The following is a 27,415-nucleotide window of genomic DNA, read 5'->3' as shown; positions in this document are numbered from 1 at the left end:
AGACCTATAGCCTCTTCTCCAGTACCAGCACTATAACCCCAGTATTAGTATCAGACCTATAGCCTCTGCTCCAGTACCAGCACTATAACCCCAGTATTAGTATCAGACCTATAGCCTCTTCTCCAGTACCAGCACTATAACCCCAGTATTAGTATCAGACCTATAGCCTCTGCTCCAGTACCAGCACTATAACCCCAGTATTAGTATCAGACCTATAGCCTCTGCTCCAGTACCAGCACTATAACCCCAGTATTAGTATCAGACCTATAGCACCTGCTCCAGTACCAGCACTATAACCCCAGTATTAGTATCAGACCTATAGCCTCTGCTCCAGTACCAGCACTATAACCCCAGTATCAGTATCAGACCTATAGTCTCTGCTCCAGTACCAGCACTATAACCCCAGTATTAGTATCAGACCTATAGCCTCTGCTCCAGTACCAGCACTATAACCCCAGTATCAGTATCAGACCTATAGTCTCTGCTCCAGTACCAGCACTATAACATTGTACCACGGTATCGGGGCTTCTCGTGGGTGTGGAAGAGCGCTCATGCTGAGTTTAGTGTGACCCCGTGACTGCGCCATTTATCTGACCACGCACTCCTGGCGCCGCGGACCCTCCCTTCCCCGCCGGTACACAGATACCTCCAGATAGTCGGCCACGTTCAGACTGATGGGGCCAATGTTGTGGGATTAGCTGCTCACCAGGAAAACCACGCTCGTCTGCTGGTACAACGCCCTGGCCACGCTGATGCGCTGCCGCTGACCACCAGACAGGTTAATCCCCTGAAACAGAAGACAGGATATCAGCCACCTGCACCTTTAACTGTCCAGCTGCAGAAGAACTACTGGTCCCAGCAGACCCTGGCAATCCTCACACGTCCCCTGCGGTGTGTTATGGACAACGGACTCCCCGAGCATGTGAGTCCCCGAGCATGTGACTCCCCAAGCACTCACCCGCTCTCCGATCTGCGTCTGATCCCCGTGGGGCAGGATGTCGATGTCCGGCTGCAGGGAGCAGGCGTCAATCACAGATTTATACCTGGAGACACGCGGCACAGGAAAGGGTTAACGTGGATTGTAACCAGAGGAAGAAACGTGTCATCGGGAGAAGGGACCCTCAGCCGGGGGCCACGTACTAAACGTGTAAGAGGGGCCACATAATACTCATGTAAGAGGGGCCACGTACTAAACGTGTAAGAGGGGCCACGTAATAAACATGTAAGAGGGGCCACGTAATAAACATGTAAGAGAGGCCACGTAATAAACGTGTAAGAGGGGCCACATAATACTCATGTAAGAGGGGCCACGTACTAAACGTGTAAGAGGGGCCACATAATACTCATGTAAGAGGGGCCACGTACTAAACGTGTAAGAGGGGCCACGTAATAAACATGTAAGAGGGGCCACGTAATAAACATGTAAGAGAGGCCACGTAATAAACGTGTAAGAGGGGCCACGTAATAAACATGTAAGAGAGGCCACGTAATAAACGTGTAAGAGGGGCCACGTAATAAACATGTAAGAGGGGCCACGTAATAAACATGTAAGAGGGGCCACGTAATAAACATGTAAGAGGGGCCACGTAATAAACGTGTAAGAGGGGCCACGTAATAAACGTGTAAGAGGGGCCACGTAATAAACATGTAAGAGGGACCACGTAATACTCATGTAAGAGGGGCCACGTAATAAACATGTAAGAGGGGCCACGTAATACTCATGTAAGAGGGGCCACGTAATACTCATGTAAGAGGGGCCACGTAATAAACATGTAAGAGGGGCCACGTAATAAACATGTAAGAGGGGCCACGTAATACTCATGTAAGAGGGGCCACGTAATAAACATGTAAGAGGGGCCACGTAATAAACATGTAAGAGGGGCCACGTAATAAACATGTAAGAGGGGCCACGTAATAAACATGTAAGAGGGGCCACGTAATACTCATGTAAGAGGGGCCACGTAATACTCATGTAAGAGGGGCCACGTAATACTCATGTAAGAGGGGCCACGTAATACTCATGTAAGAGGGGCCACGTAATACTCATGTAAGAGGGGCCACGTAATAAACATGTAAGAGGGGCCACGTAATAAACATGTAAGAGGGGCCACGTAATAAACATGTAAGAGGGGCCACGTAATAAACATGTAAGAGGGGCCACGTAATACTCATGTAAGAGGGGCCACGTAATAAACATGTAAGAGGGGCCACGTAATAAACATGTAAGAGGGGCCACGTAATAAACATGTAAGAGGGGCCACGTAATAAACATGTAAGAGGGGCCATGTATATAAACATGTAAGAGGGGCCACGTAATAAACATGTAAGAGGGGCCACGTAATAAACATGTAAGAGGGGCCACGTAATAAACATGTAAGAGGGGCCACGTAATAAACATGTAAGAGGGGCCACGTAATAAACATGTAAGAGGGGCCACGTAATACTCATGTAAGAGGGGCCACGTAATAAACATGTAAGAGGGGCCACGTAATAAACATGTAAGAGGGGCCACGTAATAAACATGTAAGAGGGGCCATGTATATAAACATGTAAGAGGGGCCACGTAATAAACATGTAAGAGGGGCCACGTAATAAACATGTAAGAGGGGCCACGTAATAAACATGTAAGAGGGGCCACGTAATAAACATGTAAGAGGGGCCATGTATATAAACATGTAAGAGGGGCCACGTAATAAACATGTAAGAGGGGCCATGTATATAAACATGTAAGAGGGGCCACGTAATAAACATGTAAGATGGGCCACGTAATAAACATGTAAGAGGGGCCACGTAATAAACATGTAAGAGGGGCCATGTATATAAACATGTAAGAGGGGCCACGTAATAAACATGTAAGAGGGGCCATGTATATAAACATGTAAGAGGGGCCACGTAATAAACATGTAAGATGGGCCACGTAATAAACATGTAAGATGGGCCACGTAATAAACATGTAAGAGGGGCCACGTAATAAACATGTAAGAGGGGCCATGTATATAAACATGTAAGAGGGGCCACGTAATAAACATGTAAGAGGGGCCACGTAATAAACATGTAAGAGGGGCCACGTAATAAACATGTAAGAGGGGCCACGTAATAAACGTGTAAGAGGGGCCACGTCATAAACGTGTAAGATGGGCCACGTCATACTTGTGTAAGAGGGGCCACGTAATAAACATGTAAGAGGGGCCATGTAAATAAACATGAAAGAGGGGCCACGTACATACACACGTAAGAGGGGCCACGTAATACTCGTGTAAGAGGGGCCACGTATGTACATGTGTAAGAGGAGCCACATATATGTGTAAGAGGGGCCACATAATACTCGTGTAAGATGGGTCACGTGCATACACATGTAAGAGGGGCCACGTACATACATGTTGTGGTAGATTGGCTAACTCGGCTGCATGTGGAGGTAGACACAGGAACACTGTCTCTTTAAATCTTCCACTGGTTTATTATATACATGCGACATAAACCAGTGCGAATAAACACGGCATATAATCTGTATCTGCGGGGATCCACCCGCGCAGGATCACCAAAAGCACACGGTTGAGTTTACGATCCCCACGAGCCGCTCCAGATACACTAAATGCCTCAGAAGGCCAACTATACCCCAGATCCCACCCCGGGGTGGAGATATGATGGTTCGCCTCCCACCCACACATTAGCAGTCCAAAAAAAGCCAGCTCTTAAGCATGGCTGATTAACCCCTCTCCACACTTAGTGTGCTGGAGAAAACTGCTAGGATTCACATCACTGAAGCTAATCGCCTCAGTGAAACATATCTCCCCTCCAGCACTCTGCCAGTGACTTTGTCACAATGTGTAAGAGGGGCCACGTATGTATTTGTTTAAGAGGGGCCAGGTATATAACCAAGGGTCACACATACATATTAGGAGGGTCCGTGTATACAGACATATACTCAGGAGCCGTATATACTCATACCTCATGAAGGGCCATTTATATACTTGTATATAATATACCCGGTTAGAATATAGATCCCCCCAATATCCCCCCATACACCGTGTGCAGAACCATCTGTGACTCTGCTGAGGATTTATCACTGATTGTCTCCGGTGCCGTCCGTACAGAAGGTGAAGAATCCTGAACAGAAGAAGTCACAGCGCGGCTCTGTCTCTGAAGCCCGGTACTGATCCAGCCCCGGCCCGTCCATCTGCTCCGTCCAGTCGTCTCCTCCTATCAGTCCATAAAACCTGGGAACAGTCTGTAGCAGATATTTCTTGGCTCAGTCCTGACGTTTCAGTTATGTGTCTTGTTCAGTGGTGGTCGGGCTCAGCCTCCTCACCTCGGCCATGTCTCTGATTCCTGAGCTCCTTGTACTTCTGTGTCTTGCTCAGTGGTGGTCGGGCTCGGCCTCCTCACCTCGGCCATGTCTCTGATTACTGAACTCCTTGTATTTCTGTGTCTTGCTCAGTGGTGGTCGGGCTCGGCCTCCTCACCTCGGCCATGTCTCTGATTCCTGAGCTCCTTGTATTTCTGTGTCTTGCTCAGTGGTGGTCGGGCTCGGCCTCCTCACCTCGGCTGTGTCTCTGTGGTGCTGCCTCCTCTGTAGAGCGTCTCAGAGTCGGGGAATCTGTTCTTGGCCATTCTGCCGGTGGAGATCGAGTGGCTGCTGATTCTGCCCACGGTGTGATCTGCATATTATGGGGGTCACATACTTTACATGGTCGCCTCCTGTAGAAACCTCCTCTAGTCATTTAAAGGGGTGTTCCAGGGTTAGATAGTCATGGCTCCTCCCGCCGCTGAGCTGCGGCCCCACATATAAGCTGCGGCGCGGCCCCTCAGGGCAGCTCACTTAACCCCTTACCATCCTGACTGGCTCCGGCCCCTTGGTTTAGAGGATTCTTACTTTTGCTTATTGAAGGGACTCTCAAAGGTGATGTTTTCCTCCATGGTGGCATTCAGGAGCCAGGGCTTCTGGGAGGCGTACGCTACTGCCCCCCTCCTCCTGAGACAAAAAAAAAAGGGCATAAGAGAGTGCACGCTCCTGCGCCGAGGCCTGGTCAGATCACATGATGGACAGATGACAAGTAACTAAGCCCCAAGAGACGCCATCACCATAGAGCAGGGGCTCCTCTAGAAGATCAATATTCAGGAACCCCCCCCGAATCCACGGAGGCGGACATCTGCAATAATGGAGAGCGCGAGGGGTGTAACAATGGCCCACCCCGCATACATGGTATATATACACACACTATATACGTATATATATACAGTACAGACCAAAAGTTTGGACACACCTTCTCATTTAAAGATTTTTCTACATTTTCATGACTATGAAAATTGTACATTCACACTGAAGGCATCGAAACTATGAATTACCACATGTGGAATTATATACTTAACAAAAAAGTGTGAAACTACTGAAAATATGTCTTATATTCTAGGTTCTTCACAGTAGCCACCTTTTGCTTTGATGACTGCTTTGCACACTCTTGGCATTCTCTTGATGAGCTTCAAGAGGTAGTCACCGGAAATGGTCTTCACTTCACAGGTGTGCCCTGTCAGGTTTAATAAGTGGGATTTCTTGCCTTATAAATGGGGTTGGGACCATTAGTTGTGTTGTGCAGAAGTCTGGTGGATACACAGCTGATAGTCCTACTGAATAGACTGTTAGAATTTGTATTATGGCAAGAAAAAAGCAGCTAAGTAAAGAAAAACGAGTGGCCATCATTACTTTAAGAAATGAAGGTCAGTCAGTGTGAAAAATTGGGCAAACTTTGAAAGTGTCCCCAAGTGCAGTTGCAAAAACCATCAAGCGCTACAAGGAAACTGGCTCACATGAGGACCGCCACAGGAAAGGAAGACCAAGAGTCACCTCTGCTTCTGAGGATAAGTTTATCCGAGTCACCAGCCTCAGAAATCGCAGGTTAACAGCAGCTTAGATTAGAGATCAGGTCAATGCCACACAGAGTTCTAGCAGCAGACACATCTCTACAACAACTGTTAAGAGGAGACTCTGTGCAGCAGGCCTTCATGGTAAAATAGCTGCTAGGAAACCACTGCTAAGGACAGGCAACAAGCAGAAGAGACTTGTTTGGGCTAAAGAACACAAGGAATGGACATTAGACCAGTGGAAATCTGTGCTTTGGTCTGATGAGTCCAAATTTGAGATCTTTGGTTCCCACCACCGTGTCTTTGTGCGACGCAGAAAAGGTGAACGGATGGACTCTACATGCCTGGTTCCCACCGTGAAGCATGGAGGAGGAGGTGTGATGGTGTGGGGGGGGTTTGCTGGTGACACTGTTGGAGATTTATTCAAAATTGAAGGCATACTGAACCAGCATGGCTACCACAGCATCTTGCAGCGGCATGCTATACCATCCGGTTTGCGTTTAGTTGGACCATCATTTATTTTTCAACAGGACAATGACCCCAAACACCTCCAGGCTGTGTAAGGGCTATTTGACCAAGAAGGAGAGTGATGGGGGGCTACGCCAGATGACCTGGCCTCCACAGTCACCAGACCTGAACCCAATCGAGATGGTTTGGGGTGAGCTGGACCGCAGAGTGAAGGCAAAAGGGCCAACAAGTGCTAAGCATCTCTGGGAACTCCTTCAAGATAGTTGGAAGACCATTTCCGGTGACTACCTCATGAAGCTCATCAAGAGAATGCCAAGAGTGTGCAAAGCAGTCATCAAAGCAAAAGGTGGCTACTGTGAAGAACCTAGAATATAAGACATATTTTCAGTTGTTTCACACTTTTTTGTTAAGTATATAATTCCACATGTGGTAATTCATAGTTTTGATGCCTTCAGTGTGAATGTACAATTTTCATAGTCATGAAAATACAGAAAAATCTTTAAATGAGAAGGTGTGTCCAAACTTTTGGTCTGTACTGTATATATATTGTGACAGAGTCACTAGTATGATTTATGAGGGGAGGTATGTGTCACTCCGGCTGCTAGCCTGCGTGAACTGAAACCAATAAACTTTCTGCCAGCATGTTATATGCTGGTGGGTTAACTCACTTAAAGGGCGTGGTTTTAGGGGAATGACATAGTGATGGGAGGGATGTCATTCCCCATACCTCCACCTCAGGGTGTGGCTGAGCAACGTTTAAATGTTCAGTCCTGTTTTTTTCTCTCGGTGTTGTGTTTGGAGAGGCAAGGTCTCCAGACTGGACAGCCATAGCTCAGGAGGGAGCTGAAGGCTGGACATAACCTGTGTGAGCGCACCGCACACACATATATGGACTGTGCTACAGTTTTTCTTTTGTTTTGTTGTTTTGCCAAGTAAGGCTGTGTTTATGTTGCTGGAGTGCAGAGCTTTATGCTGTTAATAAAGCCTGCAAAGAAAACCCGGGTTCGTGAGTCTACTTCCGGAAGTGGCCGAGCGAGTCGTCCTACCACAGTTGGTGTGAGAGTGCTGGCAAGATTCCAGGAACACGTGTACCTGCCACAGAGACCGGTGGATGTCCTGGGTGAAGGCCGCCAACCAGCCAGAGAAGTCCGGCAGCATGGAGAAGCTCATTAAGCACCTAGTGCAGAGCCAACAACAGATGCACCAGCAGCACTTGCAGAACCAGCACAGCATGCAGCAGCACCAGGAGACAACCAAACTGTTGCTGCAACAGATCCAGATGCAGCAAAAGTTGAGGCAGCAGCACCAGCAAGAGCAACAAAAGTAACAGCAGGAGCTGCAACAGCAGAAACAGTTTCTGGTGGATGCCATCCAGGGTAGAGCAACCGCCCCACCCCCAGGGCCGACTGATGACTCACACATCCGGTAAGACGGGCCATGCAGAAGATGACCCCCGGGGATGATGTAGAAGTCTTTCTCACAGTGTTTGAGAGGGTGGCTGATCGGGAGAGACTTCTGCCAGAACAGTGGGCAGAGGTTCTGGCGCCATATTTGTCGGGTGAACCCCAAAAGGCATATTACGACTTGGCACTGCAGGATGCCAAGGAATACGCCGAGCTAAAGACAGAGATCTTAGCACTCCTGGGAGTGAAAATGGCGGTGAGAGCCCAAAAAGTCCACCACGGAGCGTATGCCAGCGACAGATGTTTAACCTACTGCATCTCGATCAGAAGTGGTTGTAGCCAGAGTCCTCCACTCCGGCCCAGATGGTTGAGCGGGTGGTAATTGATAGATTCGTGCACTCCCTTCCCAAGTCGGTACAGACTTGAGTTGCCCAGGGCGATCCCCAGAACGCAGATTACTTCATAGGCCTGGTAGAGAGGTATCAGGTGGTTGAGAAATCCCTTGGGAAACTGGATATATTCACTTCTCCATACTGGGATACCCAAAAGGGGGCGGGATCACCCCGGAAGGGGTCTAGAGCCACCACTGGGGGCGTCCCACTCCCACTGAAGGTGCCACACGGACTGTTGTTAAAGATATAGTCTGTTGGCGGTGTCACAACCCCGGACACGTAGCCGCCCGGTGTCATATGTCCCCTGAGCCCATGGACTGCAGCCTAGGAAGACGGGTTTCCTATTATGCTTATCCAGCCTGCAGTGTGGACTGTCGACCCGGTGAGGCATGTGCTGTATCCATTAATGGAGTAAAGGTGCTTGGACTGATGGACTCTTGGAGTCTGGTGACCTTCATTAGAGCTACCCTTCCCCACCAGTTGATCCCTTCCAAAACTGTGGTCGATCGGTGCATCCATGGGGACGCCAAGGACTATCCGGTGGCCACAGTGCCAGTGGGAACAGACAGTGGCGCCCAGTCCCACAAGGTTCGGGTGGTTAAGGACCTGATACATCCCGTCATACTGGGCCGTGATTTTTCTTTATTTTGGGACTTGTGGGGGAAGGGAACCGGACTAAGTAGCATGGGAAAAAAACAGGTCCCTGGAGAAGAACCTCTGATGAAGTCTCAAGTGGATGAGTTCCCACTGTGTGTCCTTGCTGGTGATGAGGGCAAGACGGTGACCGAGGAGGCCGACCTCCCTAAGTTAGATGTGTCTGGAGAAAACTTTGGGACTGCGCAAGTTTGGGACCTCACCTTAAAGGGGGCGTTTGCCCAGGTTACTGTATGTAATGGGGTTGCCCAAGAGCCAGGGGCTGATACCAGGTTCCCCCACTTTGCAGTTCAGGGGGAGTTGCTATATCGGGTGGCTAAACTAAGGGGCGGTGAGACAGTGGAACAACTATTAGTGCCGGGACCATACTGACGGAGGGTACTAGATAAGGCACACTCACATTCTGGGGGGATACCTAGGGGTGGAAAAAACTCAGGAGAGAATAGTGAGGAGGTTTTATTGGCCAGGATGTTACCGGGAGATCTTAAACTATTGTAGGTCGTGCCCCACCTGCCAGATAATCGGGCGCACTTCCCACTTCCGTAGTCCTTTAGTTCCACTATCTGTGATAGAAGTTCACTTTGAGAGGATTGCCATGGTCCTCGTGGGCCCCTTAGTTAAATCGGGCCGGGGCCACCAATATATTTTGGTCATCATCATGGACTATGCGACCCGGTACCCCGAAGTAATACCCTTAAGGAACTCGTCCAGTAGGAGCATAGCTCGGGAACTTGTCCACATCTTTGCCAGGACCGGCCTACCGAAGGAAATCCTGATGAACCAAGGAACCCCATTCATGAGCAAGGTGATGAAGAAGCTGTGTAAAGTGCTTCGAATTACCCAGCTGCGCACCTCCGTTTACCATCCGCAGACCGGTGGCTTGGTGGAGCGCTTTAATAAGACTCTGAAAGCAATGCTCAAAAAGGTCCTTGAGAAGGATGGTCGAGACTGGGACTACCTGCTTTCATTTCTACTGTTTTCCGTCAGGGAAGTTCCCCAAGCCTCAACTGGCTTCTCTCTGTTTGAGCTTCGATATGGCCGGCATCCAAGGGGTCTCCTAGATATCGCCAAGGAAACCTGGGAGGCAGAGGTCACCCCCCACCGGAGCATCAAACAGGTCACTCAGTTACAGGAGAGAATAGCGAAAGTGATGCCCATCGTGAAGGAACATCTCCTCCGGGCGCAGTAAGCCCAGGCGAGGGTGTATAACCGGTCGGCAAGGCTGAGACAGTTCCAGCCTGGGGATCGCGTTCTGGTTCTCATTTCCACTGATGAAAGTAAATTACTGGCCAAGTGGCAAGGCCCGTGTAAGGTGGTGGAGAAACTCAGTGAAGTGAACTACCGAGTCCACCAGCCTGGCCGAAGAAAGTCGCATCAAGTATACCATGTGAACTTGCTCAAGCCGTAGCAGGACCGGGAACCGGTGGAAACTCCTTGCCTGGGAGCTGCTCCTGAAGGCAGGGTGGAAGAGGTCACTATAGCAGAGACTATCGCCGGCCCAGAAGCAACAATGTCGAGAACTACTACAGCGAAATCGAGAGTTGTTCTCAGAGTTGCCGGGGCATACTAGAGCCTGGCAGGTGGTGGAGCATGACATACTGACAGATCCAAATGTAAGAGTGAATCTGAAGCCGTACCGGATTCCAGAAGCACACTGGAAGTTGATCTCCGATGAGGTAAAGAGGATGCTAGACATCGGGGTGATAGGAGTCAAAGAGAGGGTGGTCGAGCCCAATCGTCCTCGTGCTAAAACCCAACAGAGAGTACAGGTTTTGTAACGACTACCGCCGGCTGAATGAGGTATCCAAGTGTGACGCGTACCCGATGCCCCGCGTCGACAAAGTCATTGAGAGGCTTGGACCGGCAAGGTACATCACCACTCTTGACCTGACGAAGGGCTACTGGCAGATCCCCATGTCCCAGACGGCCAAGGAGAAGACGGCTTTCTCAACACCTGATGGGTGCTTTCAATATTTTCGGATGCCGTTTGGACTACAGGGGGCCCCAGGCACCTTCCAGAGGGCTATGGATTGGATCCTAGCCCCACATAAGAAGTATGCCACAGCCTACCTTGAGGACATTGTAGTCTTTAGCCGAGACTGGGCTAGTCACCTACCTAAACTACAGGCCGTTCTGGATGCTCTAAGGAAGGCGGGATTTATGATAAATCCGAAAAATGTGCCGTTGGAAAAGAGGAGGCCAAGTACTTGGGCTATGTCGTCGGAAGAGGCGAAATAAAGCCGCAAGTAAATAAAGTGGAGGCAATCCAGACCTGGGCGAAACTGCTCTCCAAGAAGCAAGTGAGAGCGTTCCTGGGAATGGTGGGATGTTACCGGCGGTTTATCCCAAATTTTGCCATGATGGCCGCACCACTGACTGATCTCCTAAAAGGCACCAGATCAACCATGGTGAAGTGGACAGAGGAAACAGAGACAGCGCTTCAACTGTTGAAGCTAGCACTGTGTAAACAGCCGGTCCTGGTCACACCAGACTTCAAGAAAGAGTTTGTGGTCTAGACAGACGCTTCAAAGGTTGGTCTAGGAGCCGTACTCTCTCAAGAGATAAATGGGGAAGAACATCCCATTCTCTATCTGAGCCGTAAGCTTTCGTCCTGTGAGAAAAACTACGCAATAGTAGAAAAAGAGTGCTTAACCATAAAGTGGGCCGTAGATACACTAAGATAATACCTATTAGGCCGGAAGTTTAAGTTGGTGTCAGACTATGCCCCGTTGAGATGGTTGAGGGAAAAGAGGGGTAAAAATGCCAGGGTAACTAGATGGTTCCTAGCTCTTCAGGACTTCAACTTTCACGTACAGCATAGGCCCGGGAAGTTACACGGGAATGCTGATGTCCTTTCTAGAATTCCCTGTCTGGTATCGAAAGGTGCCCAAATTCCCGGCTTTGGGCAGAGGGGGGGGGGGGGGGGATATGTGACAGAGTCACTGGTATGATTTATGAGGGGAGGTATGTGTCGCACAGGTTACTAGCCTGCGTGAACTGAAACCAATAAACTTTCTGCCAGCATGTTATATGCTGGTGGGTTAACTCACTTAAAGGGCGTGGTTTTAGGGGAATGACCTAGAGATGGGAGGGAAGTCATTCCCCATACCTCCACCTCAGGGTGTGGCTGAGCAACGTTTAAATGTTCAGTCCTGTTTTTTTCTCTCGGTGTTGTGTTTGGAGAGGCAAGGTCTCCAGACTGGACAGCCATAGCTCAGGAGGGAGCTGAAGGCTGGACATAACCTGTGTGAGCGACCCACACACACATATATGGACTGTGCTACAGTTTATCTTTTGTTTTGTTGTTTTGCTAAGGCTGTGTTTATTTCGCTGGAGTGCAGAGCTTTATGCTGTTAATAAAGCCTGCAATAAACCACTAATTAATAAATATATATATTATATACAGTCATATGAAAAAGTTTGGGCACCCCTATTAATCTTAAGCTTAATGTTTTATAAAAATTGGTGTTTTTGCAACAGCTATTTCAGTTTGATATATGTAATAACTGTTGGACACAGTAATGTTTCTGCCTTGAAATGAGGTTTATTGTGCTAACAGAAAATGTGCAATCTGCATTCAAACAAAATTTGACCGGTGCATAAGTATGGGCACCCTTATCATTTTCTTGTTTTAAATACTCCTGCCTACTTTTTACTGACTTACTAAAGCACTTTTTTTGGTTTTGTAACCTCATTGAGCTTTGAACTTTATAGCCAGGTGTATGCAATCATGAGAAAAGCTACTTAAAGTGGCCACTTGCAAGTTGTTCTCCTGTTTGAATCTCCTCTGAAGAGTGGCATCATGGGCTCCTCAAACAACTGTCAAATGATCTGAAAACAAAGATTATTCAACATAGTTGTTCAGGGGAAGGATACAAAAAGCTGTCTCAGAGATTTAACCTGTCAGTTTCCACTGTGAGGAACATAGTAAGGAAATGGAAGAACATAGGGACAGTTCTTGTTAAGGCCAGAAGTGTCAGGACAAGAAAAACATCAGAAAGGCAGAGAAGAAGAATGGTGAGATCAGTCAAGGACAATCCTCAGACCATCTCCAGAGAGCTGCAGCATCAACTTGCTGCAGATGGTGTCACTGTGCATCGGTCAACTATACAACGCACTTTGCACAAGGAGAAGCTGTATGGGAGAGTGATGTGAAAGAAGCCGTTTCTGCAAGTACGCACAAACAGAGTCGGCTGAGGTATGCAAAAGCACATTGGAAGAAGCCTATTTCTTTTTGGAAGAAGGTCCTGTGGACTGATGAAACCAAGATTGAGTTGTTTGGTCATACAAAAAGGCGTTATGCATGGCGGCAAAAAAACACAGCATTCCAAGAAAAACACTTGCTACCCACAGTAAAATTTGGTGGAGGTTCCATCATGCTTTGGGGCTGTGTGGTCAATGCCGGCACTGGGAATCTTGTTAAAGTTGAGGGACGCATGGATTCCACTCAGTATCAGCAGATTCTTGGCAATAGTGTTCAAGAATCAGTGATAAAGTTGAAGTTACGCAGGGGATGGATCTTTCAGCAAGACAATGATCCAAAACACCGCTCCAAATCTACTCAGGCATTCATGCAGATGAACAATTACAATGTTCTGGAATGGCCATCCCAGTCCCCAGACCTGAATATCATTGAACATCTGTGGGATCATTTGAAGAGGGCTGTCCATGCTCGACGACCATCAAACTTAACTGAACTGGAATTGTTTTGTAAAGAGGAATGGTCAAAAATACCTTCATCCAGGATCCAGGAACTCATTAAAAGCTACAGGAAGCGACTAGAGGCAAAAGGAGGATCTACTAAATATTAATGTCACTTTTCTGGTGAGGTGCCCATACTTATGCACCTGTCAATTTTTGTTTGAATACAGATTGCACATTTTCTGTTAGTACAATAAACCTCATTTCAAGGCAGAAACATTACTGTATCCAACAGTTATTACATAGATCAAACTGAAATAGCTGTTGCAAAAACACCAATTTTTATAAAACATTAAGTTTAAGATTAATAGGGGTGCCCAAACTTTTTCATATGACTGTATATATATGTTTGTGTGCGTGTGTGTGTGTGCGTGTGTACACACACACATATACATATTCTAGGGTTGCTAACGGACACATAGTGGGAGGTATGTATAGTAGAGATGGCTGTCCTCTGTGATGTAACCTGGAGTGTTGCTCTAGTGCACATAAGCACTAAGAGGACTGATTGGTTCACCTGGGTCCGGGTTACAGGTGGTTTGAGAGATGGGCGGGTCTTGCTACCCACGTACCTCACTTCTGGATGTGGTTAAGGTATAAAAAGGAGGCCATTGATTGACTCATGGTCTGTGTTTGGAGGGAGAAGGCCTCCTGTGTGTTGTGTCTCCAGACCGAACCAGTCTCCTGGATGCTACCCAGCCTGTGTGCCCACAGGACTGGCTAACCAGAAACCTTGCTTAAAAGGACTTTTTACTTTGTTTTGAAAGGCTGTTTGTTTTCCTTTTGCCGAGTTTATGAAGTAATAAACCGACATGGACATTTAAATGAAAATGCTTCCTGTAAGTGAGTAGAACCCCTACCATTGGTGGAGAATGCGGTCAGCGTTTCCAGCAGATACGTGTGACTGCTACAAGAAGGACTGCATGTCCTGGGTGACGTCTGCTACAAGCCAGCAAGTGACGTCAGACAAAATGAAGGGCCTGCTGAAAACACCTGGTCCAGTCGCAGCAGCACCAGCAGGAGACCAGCGGGCTGTTACAGCAGATCCAGCAGCAGGAGCAGCGGCAGCAGATGCAGCTTCTGGCAACCACCATCCAGGGCAGGACAAGCGCCCCAACCCAGAGTCTGGCTGATGACTCCCACGTCTGGAAAGCAGTAGGACGGGCCTTGCAGGAAATTACCCATGGGGATGACGTGGAAGCCTTTTTGACTGTCTTTGAAAGGGTTGCCGAGAGGGAGAAACTTCAGCCAGAGCAGTGGGCAGAGGTACTGGTGCCATACTTGACGAGGGAGCCCCAGAAGGCATGTCATGACTTAGCTTTGCAGGACGCAAAGGAGTATGGCAAGCTGAAAACCGAAATTCTGGCGCGCTTGGGGGTGACAATGACTATCAGGGCACAGCGGGTCTACCGCTGGGTGTATTGCGGTGACAAACTCCCTCGCTCCCAAATGTTTGACCTCTTCCACCTGGTCCAGAACTGGCTGCAGCCGGAGTCCTCTACGCCTGCGCAGATGGTAGTAGAGTGAGTGGTGATGGGCCGGTTTGTGCATTCCTTGCCGGGGCCAATACAGACTTGGGTTGCCCAGGGTAATCCCTGAAATGCCGATGAACTTATTGGACTTGTTGAGAGATAACAGGGGGTTGAGGTTTCCTTGGGAAGGCAGCCCACTCCATACTGGGGGTCCCAACAGGGGGCAGAGGCCCAAAAGGGGTCCAAGGTCCAAAGGGGCAGGGGAGGTAATGCCTAAGGTCCTTACGGGTGATGTCATTTGCTGGAGGTGCCACGGCCCAGGCCATATAGCCACCCGTTATCCCCTGGACCTCGAGCAGATGGACTGTAGAATAGGACGCTGCTGTTCATACTATGCCTATCCGGCCTGCAGTATGAACTGTCCAACCAGCAAGGGGCCACAAGCATGTCCCGTGAAGGTGAATGGTTGGCCGGTAACGGGACTGCTAGATTCTGGGAGTCTGGTGACCTTTGTGAGGGCCACACTTCCCCTCCAACTGATCCCAGGAAAAAGGGTTGGCCTACGGTGCATTCATGGGGGTGCTAAGGACTACCCCGTGGCCAGAGTGGACATTGAAACGGCCCGCAGTACTGAGTCCCACGAGGTCGGCGTCGTCCAGGACTTGTTACACATTATTATAGGCCGGGACTTTTGTTTGTTTTGGGATCTGTGGGGGAAGGGTTCAGTTAACCTTGAAGAGGTATCACCACACCCAGAGTCAGACGGGTTTCCCTTTTGTGTCCTTGTGGGGATGTGGAGGTAGTGCCCCCTGGGTCTGACATTCCGGAGTTAGGGGTGACCAGCGAGAATTTTGGGACCGCCCAACATAGGGACCTAACTGTAAGGGAAGCCTTTAACAATGTCACAGTCATAAATAGGATTACACAGGAGCCGGGGGCTGACGCAAGATTTCCATATTTTATGATGAGTGGGGAGTTGTTGTATCGTGTTACGAAGAGGAGGAAGGAGCTTGTGGAACATTTATTGGTGCCGGGGCCCTATAGATGGAAGGTATTGGACATGGCCCATTCACATATCTTAGGAGGACATCTGGGAGTGGAAAAAACGCAGGAACGGATCGTGCAGAAGTTCTATTGGACCGGATGTGACCGGGAAATATTGAAGTATTGCAGGTCTTGCCCTACATGATGGTTAACTGCCCCCACCTCTCACTTTCAAAGTCCCCTCGTGCCATTGCACATCATTGAAGCACCGTTCAAGAGAACTGCTATAGACTTTGTCGGTCCCCTGGTTAAATCTGCTCGTGGGCATCAATATATTTTGGTCATCTTGGACTATGCCACCTGCTATCCTGAAGCGATCCCTCTGAGAAACTCCTCCGCCAAGAGTATAACTCGCGAGTTAGTCCATGTTTTCTTCTGGACAGGGTTACCAAGGGAGATCCTGACCAACCAAGGAACACCCTTTATGAGTAAGGTGATGAAGGAATTTGTGTAAGGTCCTGCAAATCTCCCAACTGAGGACTTCAGTATACCATCCTCAGACAGATGGCTTCGGGGAAAGGTTCAACAAAAGTCTGAAGAGTATGCTGAGGAACGTCATAGAAAAGAATGTCAGAGACTGGGACTGCCTCCTGCCGTATCTGTTGTTCTCGAACCGAGAGGTTCCACAGGCCTCTACAGGGTTCTCGTCATTTGAACTCCTGTATGGCCGACATCCGCGGGGTCTCCTGGATGAAGCAAAGGAAATCTTGGAAGCCGAGGTTAAGCCCCACAGGAGCGTCATCGAGCACATCGCCCTGATACAGGAGAAGATTGCGAAGGTGATGCCCATCGTAAAAGAATATCTCCTCCAGTCACAAGAGGCGCAAGCCAGGGTCTACAACTGGTCAGCCAGAGTGCGGCAGTTCAATCCTGGTGACAGAGACCTCGTACTGATCCCTACCGTGGAAAGTAAGTTCTTGGCCAAGTGGGAAAGTCCGTATGAGGTGGTGAAAAGGTTGGTGAAGTGAATTATAAGATTCATCAACCAGGATGACGCAAGCCATACCAGATCTACCACGTCAATCTCATCAAGCTGTGGCAAGACAGAGAGGCTGTTGAAGCTCCGTGCTTGCCGGTCAAACCAGAAGGTGAGGTTGGAGGAGTTGCTGTTAGAACCCTCCTGTTTGTTTTTTCCATCTTGTGTTTTGCGGTCACGTGACCATCTGTCTTTATATTCAAGCTCCGCCCTTTTGGCTGTGCTGGACTTCAATGTTTGACCGTTTCTCTAGCCAGGTGCTTCTGTGCCTTTCTCTGTCAGTTTGTTTGGTCCTTCTGGGACCTCTAGTACTTTTTGTCTGTTTGTCTTTTTGTGTTCAGGAGGTGTCCCATTTTTGTTCCAGTCTTTAGTTCTTCTAGGGACCCCTCCCCTTATGCTATAGGTCTTCGTTCAGACTAGCCGAGGACTAAGGCGGGTCTGTTCACTAGGAACAGGCAGCCCGCTACATTGTAGGGATTCAGCTTAGTCTTACTGTAGGGACAGTTTTCCCTTATCTTTCCTTAGTACATGTTGCAGATCATTAATGTTGCTATAATGGAGATGCTGACGAATGCCCCAAAACAGCAGTGTTGGGAGTTGCTGCAGAAGAACAAGGATCTGTTCTTGGAATTGCTGGGGTTCACAAAGGTCTTAGAACACTAGGGTCAGAAGGAGCCACATGAACAAGTGAACTTGAAGCCCTATCGGATTCCTGAGGCCTGAAAAGAGTTGATCTCCAAAGAAATGAGTCGTATACTGAAACTCGGGGTCATTGAGGAATCCAAGAGTGGTTGGTCGAGCTAGATTGTCCTAATCCCAAAACCAGATGGCGAATGGAGATTCTGTAATGACTATCGGATAGATCCACCATGGACACTGTGAAGACATCATCAAGAAGGGGCTGAAATGTATCCCAACAGTGACATTACCGAGAACTGGACATCCCTCAAAAAATTATGAAAAGGTAAGTATAAAATTGGGGCTGGAGGCTGCAAGAGGCCGATAGCAACATTAATGGAGCTGCAGGAATTTCTGGCCAGTCTTGGTTGTGTCTTGCATGTGACCACAATCTCACTTATTTCTCATATGTCTGACCTGTGGGGTCGGGGGGGATGCCTTAGCCTCTTGTTACAAAAAGAAGCAAAACATCCACGCCTGGCTATGTGTTACTAAATCTCCATCACGTCGACCAAAAGTAGGAAACGTGTTCTGGCTGTTGAGACCAAGGGGGAAGTTTTTGGCCATAAATCGAAAAAGCATGTTTGGTGCAAAGCCATCACTGGTCATCACCAGAAGATAATCATCCCCACAGTGAGGCATGATGGAGGCAGCATTGTGCTTTGAGGCCGTTTTTTGGCAGCTGGAACTGCTAAAGATGAGGAGGAATTTCACCTTTCAGGGTCAACGACCCTAAGCGACCTCCAAATCACCAAGAGAACAGCTTCACCAGAAGAAGATGGAAGTTCTGGAATGGCAGAGCATAGACCTTTGTCTATCCTTTATAAAGGATAATCAGTGGTGACCTGAAGAGGGCGCTATACACTGAAGATGCCCCCGCAATCTGACTGATGTGGAGCTGCTGCAAGGAGGAGCTGGTAAAGATCCCCAATTCTTGATGTGCCGATAGACCCCGACTCAAAAAGACTGAATGCTGCAAGAAACTCTCAGGGGACTGCAACAAAGTATCAATTTAAGGGTGTGCAGATTTATGTAACCACATTATTTTACTTATTTATTCTTATTTTTCCTCCTGAAAATATATTGATTTGTTTCTCAGAGGATTTGTACAGATTATAGGCGACATTAAAGGGGGAAAAAGTTCTGAAATGATTCTTTGTATGATGTTTTTATATGACAAAAAAACAGATTTTAACAGTTTTGTGTAGACTTTTGTACCCACTGGATAAACATGGCACAGACTTCGGTAGCGACAGCTTGTGCCATCAGCCTATCATATACTCTTCAGTCACCGGTAGAGCTGATTATAACATTGGGGCGGCAGATACAGGCGGGACTCCCAGGGCCCAGACCGCGCCGCAGGGGCTCCCACCGCCCAGACCGCGCCGCAGGGGCTCCCACCGCCCAGACCGCGCCGCAGGGGCTCCCACCGCCCAGACCGCGCCGCAGGGGCTCCCACCGCCCAGACCGCGCCGCAGGGGCTCCCACCGCCCAGACCGCGCCGCAGGGGATCCCACCGCCCAGACCGCGCCGCAGGGGATCCCACCGCCCAGACCGCGGAGCAGGGGATCCCACCGCCCAGACCGCGGAGCAGGGGATCCCACCGCCCAGACCGCGGAGCAGGGGATCCCACCGCCCAGACCGCGGAGCAGGGGATCCCACCGCCCAGACCGCGGAGCAGGGGCTCCCACCGCCCAGACCGCGGAGCAGGGGCTCCCACCGCCCAGACTGCGGAGCAGGGGCTCCCACCGCTCAGACCGCGGAGCAGGGGCTCCCACCGCCCAGACCGCGGAGCAGGGGCTCCCACCGCCCAGACTGCGCCGCAGGGGCTCCCACCGCCCAGACCGCGCCGCAGGGGCTCCCACCGCCCAGACCGCGCCGCAGGGGCTCCCACCGCCCAGACCGTGGAGCAGGGGCTCCCACCGCCCAGACCGCGCCGCAGGGGCTCCCACCGCCCAGACTGCGCCGCAGGGGCTCCCACCGCCCAGACAGCGCCGCAGGGGCTCCCACTGCCCAGACAGCGCCGCAGGGGCTCCCACCGCCCAGACAGCGCCGCAGGGGCTCCCACCGCCCAGACAGCGCCGCAGGGGCTCCCACCGCCCAGACTGCGCCGCAGGGGCTCCTACCGCCCAGACCGCGGAGCAGGGGCTCCCACCGCCCAGACTGCGGAGCAGGGGCTCCCACCGCCCAGACCGCGCCGCAGGGGCTCCTACCGCCCAGACAGCGGAGCAGGGGCTCCCACCGCCCAGACCGCGGAGCAGGGGCTCCCACCGCCCAGACCGCGGAGCAGGGGCTCCCACCGCCCAGACCGCGGAGCAGGGGCTCCCACCGCCCAGACTGCGGAGCAGGGGCTCCCACCACCCAGACCGCGGAGCAGGGGCTCCCACCGCCCAGACTGCGGAGCAGGGGCTCCCACCACCCAGACCGCGCCGCAGGGGCTCCCACCGCCCAGACTGCGGAGCAGGGGCTCCCACCGCCCAGACTGCGCTGCCATTTAACCCTGACTAATCGCTGGGACGTGGTGCTTCCTAGCGCTGGAGGTGTTGTTGTGACCGCAGCCCCTTCCTCATTGTTCCCGGCGCCACGTGACAGCACTGACCTGATCTCCGCCTCCATGGCCGCGTCACGCTCCGGGCTGTAAATAAGATACAGACATGTGAGAACAACATGGCGGCTCGTCTCCACTGACCGCAGAGATCTCTGCACATGAAGAACCGCAGCTCGGATGAAAAGAGACCGTTATTCAGAGCCAACGTTAATAACAGCGGAAAAAAAGATGGCGGACAAGTATCAGCAGGCAGGAGACGAGCGGCAGGAGACGAGCGGCAAATAATGAGTGACAGAGGACCAGCGACAGAGGATGAGTGACACCAGAAAAGGGGCTGCGGACAAGTGACAGCTGACGAGCAAAAGATGACAAAAGACTGAAGACAAGCGATGGCGGATATCTGACAGCAGACGAGTGACAGAAGAGATGGCAGACGGGTGAGTGAAGACAAAGGTGCAGAAGTGGAGCATTAGAAGATAAGAGATGGGGGGGAGCGAGCGCAGAGTGCAGGGGGCCGGCGCGGTCTGATTCTCAGCACTGACTGTTATTTGATTTGTGCATTAAGAATCCGAACCTGCAGTCACAGAAGGAAAACAATCTGCTGCGTGACCCCCGGCCCCCCGCAGCCATGAGAACAGCTCCGGTAATCAGAGCACTCACCTCATGTCCTCGGCGGTCTCGCTGTCACAGCCGGGGCTGCTGTAAGATAAAGCACCGTCATTAGTGGCAGTAAAAGGCGCAATCAGCTGCTGAGCACACAGATCAGAGGAAATGAGCGCACGGGACATTACCTGATCACCGCCACATCATCACCTGATTACCACCACATCATTACCTGATCACCACCACATCATCACCTGATTACCGCCACATCATCACCCGATCATCGCCACATCATCACCTGATTACCGCCACATCATCACCCGATCATCGCCACATCACCACCTGATCACCGCCACATCACCACCTGATCATCGCCACATCATCACCTGATCACCGCCACATCGCCACCCGATCACCGCCACATCGCCACCTGATCACCGCCACATCATCACCCGATCATCGCCACATCACCACCTGATCACCGCCACATCATCACCCGATCATCGCCACATCGCCACCCGATCACTGCCACATCATCACCCGATCATCGCCACATCACCACCTGATCACCGCCACATCGCCACCCGATCATCGCCACATCGCCACCTGATCATCGCCACATCGCCACCTGATCACTGCCACATCATCACCCGATCACCGCCACATCGCCACCTGATCACCGCCACATCATCACCCGATCATCGCCACATCATCACCCGATCACCGCCACATCATCACCCGATCACTGCCACATCATCACCCGATCACCGCCACATCGCCACCTGATCACCGCCACATCATCACCCGATCATCGCCACATCATCACCCGATCACCGCCACATCATCACCCGATCACTGCCACATCATCACCCGATCACCGCCACATCGCCACCTGATCATCGCCACATCGCCACCTGATCACTGCCACATCATCACCCGATCACCGCCACATCGCCACCTGATCACCGCCACATCATCACCCGATCATCGCCACATCATCACCCGATCACCGCCACATCATCACCCGATCACTGCCACATCATCACCCGATCACCGCCACATCGCCACCCGATCACTGCCACATCATCACCCGATCACCGCCACATCGCCACCTGATCACCGCCACATCATCACCCGATCATCGCCACATCACCACCTGATCACCGCCACATCATCACCCGATCACCGCCACATCGCCACCCGATCACTGCCACATCATCACCCGATCACCGCCACATCGCCACCTGATCACCGCCACATCATCACCCGATCATCGCCACATCACCACCTGATCACCGCCACCAGCTGCTGCGTCCACGAGACCAAACATCAGCACGACAGGAAGCATCCGCAGACACTCACGTACTTTGTCTACCCCCATATACACCGCATCAATCAGTGTGACCCCCCATATATACATCGTCCATCAGTGTGACCCCCCATATACACATTGTCCATCAGTGTGACCCCCCATATACACAGCGTCAATCAGTGAGACCCTCCATACACATAGCATCCATCAGTGAGACCCTCCATACACATAGCATCCATCAGTGTGACCCCCCATATATACATCGTCCATCAGTGTGACCCCCCCATATACACATCGTCCATCAGTGTGACCCCCCATATACACAGCGTCAATCAGTGAGACCCTCCATATACATAGCATCCATCACTGAGACCCTCCATATACATAGCATCCATCAGTGAGACCCTCCATATACACAGCGTCCATCAGTGAGACCCTCCATATACACAGCGTCCATCAGTGAGACCCTCCATATACACAGCGTCCATCAGTGAGACCCTCCATATACACAGCGTCCATCAGTGAGACCCTCCATATACACAGAATCCATCAGTGAGACCCTCCATATACACAGAATCCATCAGTGAGACCCTCCATATACACAGCGTCCATCAGTGAGACCCTCCATATACACAGCATCCATCAGTGTGACACCCCCCATATACACAGCGTCCATCAGTCAGACCCTCCATATACACAGCGTCCATCAGTGAGACCCTCCTTATACACAGCATCCATCAGTGAGACCCTCCATATACACAGCGTCCATCAGTGAGACCCTCCATATACACAGCATCCATCAGTGAGACCCTCCATATACACACCGTCCATCAGTGTGACACCCCCCATATACACAGCGTCCATCAGTGAGACCCTCCATATACACAGCGTCCATCAGTGTGATACCCCCCATATACACAGTGTCCATCAGTGAGACCCCCCATATACACAGCGTCCATCAGTGTGACACCCCCCATATACACAGTGTCCATCAGTGAGACCCCCCATATACACAGCGTCCATCAGTGAGACCCTCCATATACACAGCGTCCATCAGTGTGACACCCCCCATATACACAGCGTCCATCAGTGAGACCCTCCATATACACAGCGTCCATCAGTGTGACCCCCAATATACACAGCGTCCGTCAGTGTGACCCCCCATATACACAGCGTCCGTCAGTGTGACCCCCCATATACACAGCGTCCGTCAGTGTGACACCCCCCATATACACAGCGTCCGTCAGTGTGACACCCCCCATATACACAGCATCCGTCAGTGTGACCCCCCATATACACAGCATCCGTCAGTGTGACCCCCAATATACACAGCGTCCGTCAGTGTGACCCCCCATATACACAGCGTCCGTCAGTGTGACCCCCCCATATACACAGCGTCCGTCAGTGTGACACCCCCGATATACACAGCGTCCATCAGTGTGACCCCCCCATATACACAGCGTCCATCAGTGAGACCCCCATATACACAGCGTCCGTCAGTGTGACCCCCCATATACACAGCGTCCGTCAGTGAGACCCTCCATATACACAGCATTCGTCAGTGTGATACCCCCCATATACACAGCGTCCATCAGTGTGACACCCCCCATATACACAGCGTCCATCAGTGAGACCCTCCATATACACAGCGTCCATCAGTGAGACCCCCATATACACAGCGTCCATCAGTGAGACCCTCCATATACACAGCGTCCGTCAGTGAGACCCTCCATATACACAGCGTCCATCAGTGAGACCCTCGATATACACAGCGTCCATCAGTGAGACCCTCCATATACACAGCGTCCATCAGTGAGACCCTCCATATACACAGCGTCCATCAGTGAGACCCCCCATATACACAGCTTCCGTCAGTGTGAGACCCTCCATATACACAGCGTCCATCAGTGTGACACCCCCATATACACACCGTCCATCAGTGAGACCCTCCATATACACAGCGTCCATCAGTGAGACCCTCCATATACACAGTGTCCATAAGTGAGACCCTCCATATACACAGCGTCCATCAGTGAGACCCTCCATATACACAGCGTCCATCAGTGAGACCCTCCATATACACAGCGTCCATCAGTGAGACCCTCCATATACACAGCGTCCATCAGTGTGACCCCCCATATACACAGCGTCCATCAGTGAGACCCCCATATACACAGCGTCCATCAGTGAGACCCTCCATATACACAGCGTCCGTCCGTGTGAGACCCTCCATATACACAGTGTCCATCAGTGAGACCCTCCATATACACACCATCCATCAGTGAGACCCTCCATATACACAGCGTCCATCAGTGTGATACCCCCCATATACACAGCGTCCATCAGTGTGACACCCCCCATATACACAGCGTCCATCAGTGTGACCCCCCCATATACACAGCGTCCATCAGTGAGACCCCCATATACACAGCGTCCATCAGTGAGACCCTCCATATACACAGCGTCCGTCAGTGAGACCCTCCATATACACAGCGTCCATCAGTGAGACCCTCGATATACACAGCGTCCATCAGTGTGACCCCCCATATACACAGCGTCCATCAGTGAGACCCTCCATATACACAGCGTCCATCAGTGAGACCCTCCATATACACAGCGTCCATCAGTGAGACCCTCCATATACACAGAATCCATCAGTGAGACCCTCCATATACACAGAATCCATCAGTGAGACCCTCCATATACACAGCGTCCATCAGTGAGACCCTCCATATACACAGCGTCCATCAGTGAGACCCTCCATATACACAGAATCCATCAGTGAGACCCTCCATATACACAGAATCCATCAGTGAGACCCTCCATATACACAGCGTCCATCAGTGAGACCCTCCATATACACAGCGTCCATCAGTGAGACCCTCCATATACACAGCGTCCATCAGTGAGACCCTCCATATACACAGCGTCCATCAGTGAGACCCTCCATATACACAGAATCCATCAGTGAGACCCTCCATATACACAGAATCCATCAGTGAGACCCTCCATATACACAGCGTCCATCAGTGAGACCCTCCATATACACAGCATCCATCAGTGTGACACCCCCCATATACACAGCGTCCATCAGTCAGACCCTCCATATACACAGCGTCCATCAGTGAGACCCTCCTTATACACAGCATCCATCAGTGAGACCCTCCATATACACAGCGTCCATCAGTGAGACCCTCCATATACACAGCATCCATCAGTGAGACCCTCCATATACACACCGTCCATCAGTGTGACACCCCCCATATACACAGCGTCCATCAGTGAGACCCTCCATATACACAGCGTCCATCAGTGTGATACCCCCCATATACACAGTGTCCATCAGTGAGACCCCCCATATACACAGCGTCCATCAGTGTGACACCCCCCATATACACAGTGTCCATCAGTGAGACCCCCCATATACACAGCGTCCATCAGTGAGACCCTCCATATACACAGCGTCCATCAGTGTGACACCCCCCATATACACAGCGTCCATCAGTGAGACCCTCCATATACACAGCGTCCATCAGTGTGACCCCCAATATACACAGCGTCCGTCAGTGTGACCCCCCATATACACAGCGTCCGTCAGTGTGACCCCCCATATACACAGCGTCCGTCAGTGTGACACCCCCCATATACACAGCGTCCGTCAGTGTGACACCCCCCATATACACAGCATCCGTCAGTGTGACCCCCCATATACACAGCATCCGTCAGTGTGACCCCCAATATACACAGCGTCCGTCAGTGTGACCCCCCATATACACAGCGTCCGTCAGTGTGACCCCCCCATATACACAGCGTCCATCAGTGTGACACCCCCGATATACACAGCGTCCATCAGTGTGACCCCCCCATATACACAGCGTCCATCAGTGAGACCCCCATATACACAGCGTCCGTCAGTGTTACCCCCCATATACACAGCGTCCGTCAGTGAGACCCTCCATATACACAGCATTCGTCAGTGTGATACCCCCCATATACACAGCGTCCATCAGTGTGACACCCCCCATATACACAGCGTCCATCAGTGAGACCCTCCATATACACAGCGTCCATCAGTGAGACCCCCATATACACAGCGTCCATCAGTGAGACCCTCCATATACACAGCGTCCGTCAGTGAGACCCTCCATATACACAGCGTCCATCAGTGAGACCCTCGATATACACAGCGTCCATCAGTGAGACCCTCCATATACACAGCGTCCATCAGTGAGACCCTCCATATACACAGCGTCCATCAGTGAGACCCCCCATATACACAGCTTCCGTCAGTGTGAGACCCTCCATATACACAGCGTCCATCAGTGTGACACCCCCATATACACACCGTCCATCAGTGAGACCCTCCATATACACAGCGTCCATCAGTGAGACCCTCCATATACACAGTGTCCATAAGTGAGACCCTCCATATACACAGCGTCCATCAGTGAGACCCTCCATATACACAGCGTCCATCAGTGAGACCCTCCATATACACAGCGTCCATCAGTGAGACCCTCCATATACACAGCGTCCATCAGTGTGACCCCCCATATACACAGCGTCCATCAGTGAGACCCCCATATACACAGCGTCCATCAGTGAGACCCTCCATATACACAGCGTCCGTCCGTGTGAGACCCTCCATATACACAGTGTCCATCAGTGAGACCCTCCATATACACACCGTCCATCAGTGAGACCCTCCATATACACAGCGTCCATCAGTGTGATACCCCCCATATACACAGCGTCCATCAGTGTGACACCCCCCATATACACAGCGTCCATCAGTGTGACCCCCCCATATACACAGCGTCCATCAGTGAGACCCCCATATACACAGCGTCCATCAGTGAGACCCTCCATATACACAGCGTCCGTCAGTGAGACCCTCCATATACACAGCGTCCATCAGTGAGACCCTCGATATACACAGCGTCCATCAGTGAGACCCTCCATATACACAGCGTCCATCAGTGAGACCCTCCATATACACAGCGTCCATCAGTGAGACCCCCCATATACACAGCTTCCGTTAGTGTGAGACCCTCCATATACACAGCGTCCATCAGTGTGACACCCCCATATACACACCGTCCATCAGTGAGACCCTCCATATACACAGCGTCCATCAGTGAGACCCTCCATATACACAGTGTCCATCAGTGAGACCCTCCATATACACAGCGTCCATCAGTGAGACCCTCCATATACACAGCGTCCATCAGTGAGACCCTCCATATACACAGCGTCCATCAGTGAGACCATCCATATACACAGCGTCCGTCCGTGTGAGACCCTC

At 50.9% G+C, this 27,415-nt stretch overlaps 1 protein-coding gene across 1 annotated transcript in view; it reads right to left on the bottom strand.

The window, feature by feature from the left end:
- Window positions 1-706: 706 nt before the first annotated feature.
- Window positions 707-27,415, bottom strand: part of LOC141245238 (ATP-binding cassette sub-family C member 8-like) — a gene marked incomplete at its 3' end in the record, with an annotated part of 184,626 nt that continues 157,917 nt past the window's right edge. The window contains exons 17-21 of the mRNA XM_073669057.1: window positions 20,856-20,894; window positions 20,247-20,282; window positions 4,874-4,972; window positions 959-1,043; window positions 707-787 (exon numbers count right to left, since the gene is read on the bottom strand). Of these exons, the coding sequence (XP_073525158.1) occupies window positions 707-787; window positions 959-1,043; window positions 4,874-4,972; window positions 20,247-20,282; window positions 20,856-20,894 (340 nt within the window). The remainder of the gene's footprint in view (window positions 788-958; window positions 1,044-4,873; window positions 4,973-20,246; window positions 20,283-20,855; window positions 20,895-27,415) is intronic.

Source organism: Phyllobates terribilis, unplaced genomic scaffold (assembly GCF_046119375.1).
Source record: "Phyllobates terribilis strain yellow unplaced genomic scaffold, ASM4611937v1 Scaffold_1816__1_contigs__length_206718, whole genome shotgun sequence".
NCBI lineage: Eukaryota > Metazoa > Chordata > Amphibia > Anura > Dendrobatidae > Phyllobates > Phyllobates terribilis.
The sequence above is the reverse complement of the archived record's forward strand: the minus strand, read 5'-3'. Positions and strand labels throughout refer to the sequence as shown.